Consider the following 11,037-nt stretch of genomic DNA (forward strand, 5'->3'; position numbering starts at 1 on the left):
TGTAAGCCAGTCATTAGGAAAGATGTTTTTAAACATTTCTGAAATCTGTGTTTGGCACTTGCCGGCTTGTTAGTAAATGATGATGGTGGTTGTGGTGTCATTTTTATCTACATTTCACCTTTCCTGTTACATTATAGCCTGCAGTCCATTTCCAATCCATGGAGGCTTGTAAATTTTCTTTTGCTACCTATAAAATCAACACAAATTATGTGACATTCCCATTTACCTCCCATGTTTTAAAAGTGATGTCCACTTGCTATGCATTAAAAAGTAATTTTGAGTTGCATCTCTGACTGTTGCATGACTAATTTTTTTTTTTTTTTTTTTTTGACAAATGCTTCCACTTGCACCGGTTTCACTTTAGATAACACACTTGCCGATTGCATAACGGGTGTGTGGCGATGCTTCTTTTGTGCTTACGTCCGGATCACTGAGGTTGTCCTGTTTCATTGCCAGCCCCATTTACAAGTCAGAAGATGAGAAGTTCAAAAATGATTTATCTGGTTCATCTGTTTTTGGTCTGTTGTCACCAGCAACATGTTTTTGTATATAGTATCTGATAATTCGGTGACAGTGTTTTGAGTTTGTAAAGTGGTTCATCAAATGACATAAAGCAATACAACTAGTATACAATTGTTCTTTTACATATAATTTTCCTTTGGTGAGGTTTTTGAGGCTTTTCATGAAACACTACAGAGATGAAAAGATGTATCTTATCTATGCCAACTTGGGTACGATAGTCTAGCTATGATTCCCAACAATCCTCCAAGATGAGTGTTCAAATTAAAATTCCAGTGTGCTGTCATGAGGGAAGAAAAGTAAAAACCTCAAGGCAGAAACTCATAGGAAGCAGATGTCAAAAAAGACCTGAAAAGAAGTTCGACAAGAACACAAGGAACTGACATATAATATAAGTATGCGTGCCTGCACTATGACTAAACACAGTACTGAGTACTGGTAATTCACATTAATAAAAAGATGCATATAATCAAACTGTTATTAGCCCGAGAATTAGCTGACACAGTCTGTGTCGCCATCTGTTGGTCATCAGCCAGCATAGCAGGACCTCTCTTCTCAAATCTAAACAGCAGAGAATTCGTTGGACAAACAGTGTCTCATTCCACAAAACCTGGACATTAAGACCTGGACATTAGTATCCTGCTTGTAATAAAATGCCCTTTAAACCCATAAACTTAACTTTGTAAGAGAATCACTGACATTTAAGATTGTCAAGCCTCATCTTACACTCAGCAACAATGCAAATAAGCATTTTTTCACAAAATCTCAAACCATACCTTAAAAATAAAGCTAACTGAACAAATATTTTTCTATTAAATGCCTGCATAAAAGGTTAGCAAGGCGTGACATTGCTTCACATAGAGCTAGCAATACTCGCATGTTATGAAGGGAGGCCAAGATGGCGGCGATGTGGGTGTGCGTATTCTCGCTCTATCAGTTAACTCTGAGGGTTGGAGTTTAACCGACTGATGCAACTTTAAATTTTACTTGAAGGCAGCATAGACTAGTGACTACTTTTTATATATTGAGCAAAGTCGGACCTGAATGGCCAAAAGAAAAAGAAAAAAGACTTTGAGACTGGAGAAAACTGACGATGCTGACGTTACTCCAAACGTCACACAACTTAAATGTAGGCTTCTAGACAGCTGTGGTGGTCATTTTAGATTTAGTCATAACCAAATTAGTATTTTTCATCATATCTCTTGAACCAAACATGATAAATCACAAGAGGTGATATTTACCCCATGTTCTGATGGTAAAGAATTACAATGAGGTCATATTCAACATCATAAAATATTTATTTCAATAGTTAAGTTGTTGGACAGGGGCTCTAGTGGAGGCAGGGTTTGTATCCTCAGGATCAGCAGAATCATTTTTAACAGCCTCAAGCACCACTAAACATGAACACCCTCAGATAGCCCAGGAGTTTCAGAGTAAAACATTTGTTGTGCACAAATCAAGCAGAGTTCTCTGCAATGGTTATATACCAAGCTCATGGACAGGTCTATGCTGTCATCAAGGGAAGTGGGGGTGCAATAGGTCTGACTTAAGATCCATCAGCCCTAAGAAGGTGGATGGTAGCTGGGAGAAGAAGAACCCAAACTTCATGAGCTAATCAAGAACTGCATGAACTTCTTCCATCAGGAACGAGCCTCTGTCAATTTTTTGAAGAAAAAAGGTGCTGAAGGACCACTGCCAGCTCTTCTCCAGACTGTTTATTTCATGCCAATGATCTGAAGGCGTTCTTTAGACGTGAGAATCAGCCATTCCTTACTGCCTTGAGTGACGGTGGGAAGCTCCACAGTGGACATAAATCTCAGCTGGCTGACCATCCTAGAGTCTCTTGTCAAAACCCTGACAATGAACCAGAAGCAGAAACCATCATTGTTGATGGGTAAGAACTGGTGAACAGTTTGCCACCACGGAGCTCAAAATCATTTGACTACTGGATCTATGACGACCCGGATGTTCTTCCTTCCGTTGCATTTCCCTATATAGTCAACTGCCTGGTTTTCTCGCCGAGCCCATACACAGTGGCAGACCTTTAATCCTACAAAGGTTTGGAGACCTATAACCAGATGTTGGGTGAGGGAGACGCAGTCTCAAGTCATCAATAGCCGTTGTGTTGTGACGGCCGATGTGTGAAGGTGAAGTGAGTAATGCAATAACGTCTTTAATCCACCTACTCTTAACTGTATGATATCATTGCGGTACTCAAGGTGTAGCCAAGTGACTCTCAATCGTTTTGTTTTTTTTCATTTCAAAGACCCCCAGTTTGCTATCTACACTGTACACACTGTATCTGAGTTAGTTTCATAATATGTTTTTATTACTTCCAGCATTCCTCTCTCTGGTTTTAAATAACTTTTGAAAGTAGATAATATCCCAAATGTTTTTCTTGGTCTGACCTCTTGGTACCACCTAAAACACGGCAATAATTAACCATTTTGCTTGACAACGTTCGGGATCTACTTCTGTGCTTTGTTGTGATGCAGAGTGCCGCCGATATGGCGACTTCCGGTATGATGTGGCGTGAATTCCCTCTTTAGCTCAACAATGACTGCCCACTTTTTTTAACGGCTCTGGTTCCACAAGTTTACCCCTCAATATGTCCATTGACGTTTCCTTAAATGCTTAAGAGTTTTAAGCCTGGAACCAAGCCAACCACCTCTGAGATGAATTGTGGCCATACAACATTTGATTAGGCGCAAAATAACAGTTTGAAAATGGCAAAAAAAAGGCAAAGGGACAAGACTGTGTACGAAACTGTTATAGGCTTCTGTGGTAGAAGCTTGCTCTAGCCGTTTTGCGGTGCAATAAACAATTCCATAGTAACAGCAAGTTCCACCAATCAGACATCACTGTTACACTTAGGATTGTTAGTAGTGTAGTATTTTTTCATAGGATTGCACATAAAACATGTTTTTCTTAAAACAAGGTTGATTTCATACGGACGTCTAGCTTCTACAGAAGCAGAAACTCCGGATGGTTTAAATTATGGCTGATAATCAATATCCTTATGGAGAAAATGAATGGGATTTTACTTCTGGAACCACACTGTTGAACTCATCTTTGGTTTCTAGGTCACAAGTTTTTCATGGACAAAATGCTTCTGTGCTAATGAGGTCTGTATAACAAAAACTACAGTAACATGAGTATGAATGTGCTGTTATGTTGTTGGACAAAAATAACCAGAGACCTTCCAAACCAAATACTACAGTCTGTGGTTTATAGCAACTTTCCAAAAAGTTGAAGTCTGCTACTTAGAAAACAGAATGTACCATTGTACACACACGCACACACACACACACATGCATGCGCACACGCACACACACGCACGAACAGACACACACACACAGAGTTATAGACACAAGTGTTTGGGTGGTCTATGAGATGCTGAAAGGGATTTACATTTTTGTGTTTTTCTTTTTTAAATAGTTCCTTATTGACATGATTTTGTTGCATTGAGACATTTGTTGATGAACTTATTTTTGTTTGAGAAAGTGACTGTCTCAAGTGTTGTGCTTCTCAGTATAAAACAATGCTTTTGTCAGGCTAAATTATGTATTATGTGTTATTAATAATTTCGTATTATTATGTCCCTTTGTAGTCTTAGGAGTTTGCCAGACAAACTGGGTGTCATTTCAGAGACACTAGGCCTTTTGTCTTGAAGAAGGGGGTTGGTCTCTTTGAGATAATTGTTATAATTGATGTAAGATTGCATTAATGTACTTTTGTTGAGGATTTCTATGAGTAATAACAATGTCTTTATTGACTGCATTGCCCTGATCCAATATGGTTATTAGACATGTCCTGACTTAAATTCCTTGTTGTTCCAGGTGATGCCTTATAGAAAAAGGAGCAGTTGACTTTCTGTCAACTTTCTGGTGTCTGGGGACCTTGGGCTCCTCACTATTAGTGTCCTTCACCACGATTTCCTGAATGACATATGGATGTAAATCAAAGTATGACATATTACATCTGTGGCCAAGGAGCAGAAACGCCTGCTGCTTCATTTCACTCACATACTCGGACAATCTGCTACTGTAAACTATGTGTCTTGTTCATGTGTCTGTTTCACCTTACCGTGACCTGCCATGGGCCCATTTCTTCCAGTTCCTTTCTTGACAAATGTTCAACAATCCCCACGCCAATGCAGTCTCCCAGGACATTGACAGCACTGTTGCCGCGATCTCTGAAAGACACAGACCAAAGAGTAGGGGATATGTGCGTCTTCACGCTGTGCTTTTTGGTCATGTGTAGTAATCCCTGCCAAAGCACAGGTTAAACTTACAGAAGCCACTCTAAAACCATCAAAAGAGACACGTCCCTCACAGGAATCCCAATGACTGTCAAAATGAAGAGGGTGATGGCTGTTCCTGTGGCTGGGATCCCTGCTTCTCCAACACTGGACACTGATACTGTCGCACTGCAAAGGAAACACAGAATCAGTGATCACAAAAGTGGACTGTAAAAGAAGTAATTCACCAGCTTCTAAATAACCCATAATGTATATTTTTTTCATGATGTCTATCACATACTTGTAAAGATTGTCCTGTGTCATGTTCCACAATGTTTGTGTGTTTATTTATAACCGTCTTCCCCAGATTTCTTTTTTGAAAAAGCAGCCATCAGACACCAATGCAGCACCACTCACATCCTACTTGCCATCCATACTTTGCAGTTATGTGCTTCTAGAAATGTTTTGCTGCACAACCAATTAAGGCAAAATCATAAAGTGTAATATTAAATAATAACATGTCACGGTAGCTCAAGACCAGCACTATCCAGCTACCGATCAGTTGGAGATATTGGATCGGCTACTTCCTCTAAGCTGGAAACTCATTACTGTATGCCAGCAATCAACTGGATGATCCACTGTAAATATTCTTTTACAATAATGGGAAGAGCAACATACTAGAATGATTGTGCCATGCATCATTATAATACATTAAGTGTGTTACTTATAGCATATGATTTATCTCCACTTCTTAATAACAGAGCAAGTGAGAAATAATGACTTACGCAAGGGTAATTATCTGGCTCCAGCTCAGTTTCATGTTGTTGAGTTGAGCAATGAAAACTGCTGCCGCCACTTCGTAAAGGGCTGTTCCGTCCAAGTTGACATTATGTCCAATAGGCAGCATGAAGCGAGTGATTCTTTTGTCCATCTTGATTACGTCCTCACAACATCGGAAAGTCTGTGCATAGGAATAGCTTGGAGACAAAGTGCACTCTGCTGTTAGTTCCTAAATATCTATAAATTATCTAGCTATTAATGTAAATCCTCTTGTGATACTATCTTGTTGAACGCTCATTCAAAAGGTTCAAGTTTTACTTCTCTTACCTGCGCGACACAAGGAATGACTCCTTTAAAGCAGGATAAACGCCCTTGATGATAGAAAAGGGGTTCCGTCTCACAATGACGACATAGATCAGTGGTAGGACTACTGTTGCGTGGATGATGAGCCTTAGAAAGAGCAAAAAAATACTTAGTGGATACTGAGCATACCAAACAAAATGAGCAAATACCGTTTATTTATCATGCAAAAGAGCTAAAAGTGTGAAAGAGAACATACCCGCTAACAACCACTGCTATGAACATTAAAAGGCTGTAGACAGTCTCGTATTTGTCCCAAACTTCAATAACATAGCTTGCGGTCATGAAGAACAATCCTATTGGCAAGAAGCTGAAATAAAAAAACAAAATCATGGGAATACTTCAGAGACTTCTTGAAACTACATTGTGTAAGAATTTCTCCCATCTAGCGTTGAGATCATATATCCCAATCAACTCATTCTCGCCACGCAGTTCAAAGTATGTATCGCACCTACGGTAGCCGTCACACTTCAGAAAGCGAAATTGTATAAAAGCAGTCTATCAGCTGTTTGCTGGTTGTTGGAGTGCATGTCAGAGAGTGGCTTCACCACCAGCGGGCACGCGCGCCACCCAACGGAAATGAGAGAGAAAGAAAAAGAGACTGCAGCGGTCCGGAGGATAATTAACTAGTTGGGATTTGGTGTAGCAAAGCAGCTCCAATGTTCACTCTTTTTTCTGATGACAACATTTTCTTGCTCTGTTCAATAACCATTTTTTTTTTCTGGGCGAAGAAGACTCCCGTTCCTGAAAGTTGGATTTTGAATATTTGTGGTCCTGCGTGTTTCCTTCTTCAAACTTGCCGGGGCCGGGAAGCAACAATACCCATTAGCAGCAGCTGTGAGTCGAACACGCCAAAGGCGGAGCAGTATAGCCTGTATGTCCCTCACCGGCTTACGTATTGCAAGATGGCGCATGACGACGGAGAGTTTACCCCAGTTCATGCAAGCGCAAATGTAAAATCTTAAGTCAATAGGAATACTTGAAAGTGACGGTGGTGGTCACTAATCATAAAAATGTTGAACAGGCAACACAGATTTGATAATGAACTACAAACGTTACACAATGTAGCTTCAATGGAAAGAATATTACGTTTTTTACTTCCACGTCTCATATTTGGACCAATACGGTAGCCTACTATACATTGCATACTATATTTCACATTTGAATATTGTTGAATTTGCAGAGGTTTTCTTCCAGATCAAGCGTGCTGTTTCACCCTACCCTTACCTAATTATAATGTGAACCACATGTTTAACGGCATCATGAACTGCGGCATTGATGTCCACAAAGAGTTGCCCTTCTTCTCCCATTGACCTGAGGGCCACTCCAAAAATAACAGAGCAGACAATAAGGCCCAGAGCGTTGAGTCCCTCAACATGTTTACCCACCAGACGCACTGCTTCCCTTGTCTGAAACAAGATGAGAAACTGGTTGTGTGAAACTGCAGTGAGAATGGTCTGATGGACACTTCAGCTATCAACAATTATCAATGTTAAAGTGACACAATGGGAAAGGTGTTTACCAATTCCTGGCCAGAAGTTTCATCGAATTCATTAATTGCAAGCACCACCTTCTGAGTCTTGTACTAAATATTAGAAAAACATCACATCATTAACTACACTTCATGGTCTCCTTCATGGGCCGTATATCCCATACCCGAGTGATAAAACATACCTGTTGAAAACTAGCTTGAACAATATTGTTTGGCACCATGTTTCTATAAAGGGTAAAGAAAAACACACACACACATCCACCGTCATAAAATGGATGAATTAAATGAGTCAGTCAGCTTGTAAATGTTGACAAATCTGAAAAGAAATGCAAAAAAAAAAAACTTTCTTCTTACCTTATTAGATCCAACAAGGCATCAACTTCGGAGAAGGCGTGTTCATCATCATCATCATCATTTTTCACACGGCCACTGAGAGGGACCCCAGGCTTCACCAACAGTGCCATTGTTAATCCTACAGCACATAATCCAGGGGTGAGCACAGGAAGCAAAAACCCAACAACAAACGCCAGATGTTCCGCCAGAGGTCCCTTGCCTTGGAATACTCCATTTGTTTCAGGAAAACAACAACTTTGCAAATAACTTTGAGCTAGCAAGCTGCACACTGAAAATGTCAAGTTTTGAAGGCAAAAGATTTTTTTATTTATTTAACCTTTTTTACCAGGTTAGTCTCACTGAGATATAACTTCTCTTTTTTTAAGAGAGGCCAAGACGGCAGAACAAAGTTACATGTAACAATTTAAAATTACAAAAGAGGCAAAGACAACCTAAGTGGATTTCAATTAAATAACAGTGCCATTAATTAAAACATTTGCACATCACTGATTACAAAAATTGCCATGTAAATTGTAGTCAGTAATGGATTACATTTCAAAGTAATCTGACCCAACCCTGAATACAACAGTCCTACAACAAACCCTACATTCATTATGTGCATAACGTTTTATAAGGTGGTGCTGTCGAATTATATGCTGACAGGCATTTCTATTATTTTGTCATCAACACAAACTACATCATTTAAAATGATCATACAGTTAAAGCAACCCCTCTTAAAAACTGAACATCGTAACCTTCCTGAAGGTAGGATTTACTACATTAGTTTGAGCTTAGTTAGCAAGTGAGTGTATATTCTATGTATTGTATTTCGCTTACCTATAGTAACAGACAGAAGAGTGGTTGAGATAAAGTATACTGCTGTACGTATGGAGATTTTTCTGGAGATGCCAACAGCCCGACTACAAACTCCTATTAAAAAAAAAAAGAAGGAAAAAAAAGGGTTAAAGCATCAATAAAATAATTTATGAGCGTTACATCATTGTAACGCAGGGACAGTTAGGACAACACAGTCAGTCAGCTCAATACCAGCATTTTCAGCGGTATCTGAGGCAATACAGATACTGGTATCGGTATGGGAACATCTCTAATTATTAGCATTCTGAATTTTGAACTGCTGACAGCATGATAAATACACCTTTGGCTTACCTTGTATAACATTTGACACAATCAGAGGAATGGTCACCAAATGAAACATCCGCACAAGTATTTCTCCGGGGAAACTAATGTACTCCATATCAGTAGGTGTCAAGGTGACGTATATCTTCAGAATCACGCCCAAAAGAATGCCTGCGAGACAGTAACAATTAGAACTTCAATAGAGAAAAAGGCTTCCAAATCGCTGAGAATAGATTTGTAGGCTAACAGAAGCTAAGCCAACCAAGTTTAGTGCCCTTGTAGCTGCACAAATAACACAACAATAACAATATAGTATCAGATTATGACACAATGATTTTTAGCTCTCTGTCCGGTCTACATCTAGACTGTGGAGACATTGGCGCTCCTTTTTGTATATTACAGATGAAGGTTGTTAACCTTTTAATAATTTATAAATTGTACTGTATATTTATTGCTATGTTTATAAATGTTGTCATCTTTAATGTACTGTTGACTTTCCATTTGTGTCCTGAATAGAGTAAATATTATTCTTATTATTATGACCAAACTAAACTACATGTCGAACTAAATAAAATAATACATCATAATTTATCACCTGGTTGTTTTTGTTGTCAGAGGCGCACAAACTGTTTTATAGGCCTATTTTGTATTGAATTGATGTCCTCTGTATCCGAACATGCTCATATTACAATGCTTTATGTCAGACCACAAGACAGATACACAATGTCACAGTGTAAAAAAAAAAAAAGAAAACACACATAACAACTTTCTCAAATTGCACAAATAAATGTGTTCTGTATAATGCTTTTCTCAACCATATCCAGTCTGCACATACACATACATTTCTATTAAGGTTCCCAATCAATGCCGTACAATGGACACATTTACCCGGATGAACAAGACATATGACCAGCACTAGTGTCTTAGCACACGCAATATAGTCCTCACAATTCAAAAGCTAGAACAAAATTAAGCATGATGTAATTTTACAGGCTTGCGTCATATGTGCAAAGTTTTGTACTGTAGTAAGAATGGTTAACTATGGGGTGCACATGATCTTCAAAACCAAATACAAGTGTAGTGTTGGGTTTGCATTTGCTCAAACAGAGACAGCACTACTCTGTCTCATGCGATAGATACAGTAACGTTAGGTATCGTTGTTGTGCCAAGTTCCAGCTGGGAGTTGCATCCACAAGATAAAATAATATTTTTAAGGTATAATACTGTTTAAAAATTATATAAACGTCTTTGTCAGGTTTTTCGACTATGATAAATCATCATCATTTTAGAACGTTTAGCTATAATAATCAATGTTTAACAGAAATAATTGTTGCTGTCCGAGTGAATGCAATATTGTTTGTTTACAGTAGCTTAAACCACTTACCCATTATAATAGCAAAAAGGCTGTACGCGGCTAACTGATTCTTCTTGTGGAAAGCGGCACAACAGGCTCTGGCGCGGTCCATTTTCACGTCTGAAAAACAAACTCAAATTAGCTAGCTTGCTTGCTAGCTACAAGCTAGCTACAGTTACCGTAATTATTTTAACGGTTGTCCTGAAAATGTGACGTTAGCTACTTGGCTAATTTAAATTATTAAACAAGGATGACGTGAATATGTGGACTATAACGGTATTTTAAAAGCAATACTCACAAATAAAACGTAACGTTAGATGATAAATGTAGCTATAATGGCTAACGTTAGGTAGCTAGCTACTTACCTCTCTGGTCTCTGCTTGATTTTTTGGTTGTAGTCTGTCACAGTCGTTGGTGATGGAACATTAGCCGTTTCGTAGCTAACGTTACAAAAAACAACAGAATATCAAACGCGAAAAATACAAGTCTGTCAACTGTAATAAAGCCTAGCAACATGACTCAAACAGGATGTGGCACACACTGTAGCGTTATCTATATATATACATATATATATATATATATATATATATATATATATATATATATATATATATATTATATATATATACACACACAACACAAGAGAAGGTATTTGAAACAGAAGGCTACACTGCTGATTTTACAGGTTTTCCTACTTCTAAAGCATGTAGAGGTTACATAAGGCTCAACTGTGAGAGACGGAATCTAAAACAAGAAATGAATCGAAAAGAAGAGAATCAGGAAAATCACATTGATTTTTTACATAATTTACATTTTATTGCA

The 11,037-nt window shown here is 38.5% G+C and overlaps 1 protein-coding gene across 3 annotated transcripts; it reads right to left on the reverse strand.

Annotated features, from left to right (window-relative positions):
• Window positions 1–4,145: 4,145 nt before the first annotated feature.
• LOC116693165 (excitatory amino acid transporter 3) lies at window positions 4,146–10,754 on the reverse strand. 3 transcript variants are annotated; one of them, XM_032521948.1, is made up of 14 exons: window positions 10,581–10,754; window positions 10,246–10,335; window positions 8,892–9,032; window positions 8,562–8,654; window positions 7,746–7,863; window positions 7,574–7,616; window positions 7,422–7,484; window positions 7,127–7,308; window positions 6,099–6,209; window positions 5,867–5,989; window positions 5,545–5,736; window positions 4,814–4,948; window positions 4,606–4,714; window positions 4,146–4,457 (listed from the first exon to the last, which is right to left on the reverse strand). In XM_032521948.1, exons 2-14 carry the CDS (start codon window positions 10,325–10,327, stop codon window positions 4,338–4,340), a joined length of 1,512 nt encoding a protein of 503 aa, XP_032377839.1. In that variant the 5' UTR covers window positions 10,328–10,335; window positions 10,581–10,754; the 3' UTR covers window positions 4,146–4,337. The 3 variants fall into 3 exon arrangements, with proteins under 3 accessions (XP_032377839.1, XP_032377840.1, XP_032377841.1); XM_032521949.1 differs by lacking the exon at window positions 10,581–10,754 and adding an exon at window positions 10,514–10,578; XM_032521950.1 differs by having other exon boundaries at window positions 4,333–4,457; window positions 4,601–4,714.
• Window positions 10,755–11,037: the final 283 nt, after the last annotated feature.

Source organism: Etheostoma spectabile, chromosome 7 (assembly GCF_008692095.1).
Source record: "Etheostoma spectabile isolate EspeVRDwgs_2016 chromosome 7, UIUC_Espe_1.0, whole genome shotgun sequence".
NCBI classification, from domain to species: Eukaryota; Metazoa; Chordata; class Actinopteri; order Perciformes; family Percidae; genus Etheostoma; species Etheostoma spectabile.

Bases quoted from the DNA above. Each gene is read 5' to 3' on its own strand.
- LOC116693165 (XM_032521948.1), bottom strand. From the start codon at position 10,327: ATGGACCGCGCCAGAGCCTGTTGTGCCGCTTTCCACAAGAAGAATCAG. The intron at 8,655-8,891 runs GTAAGCCAAAGG...TTTTTTTAATAG, and splicing joins TGTGTCAAATGTTATACAAG to GAGTTTGTAGTCGGGCTGTT. The intron at 5,737-5,866 runs GTAAGAGAAGTA...TTTGTCTCCAAG, and splicing joins TCATTCCTTGTGTCGCGCAG to CTATTCCTATGCACAGACTT.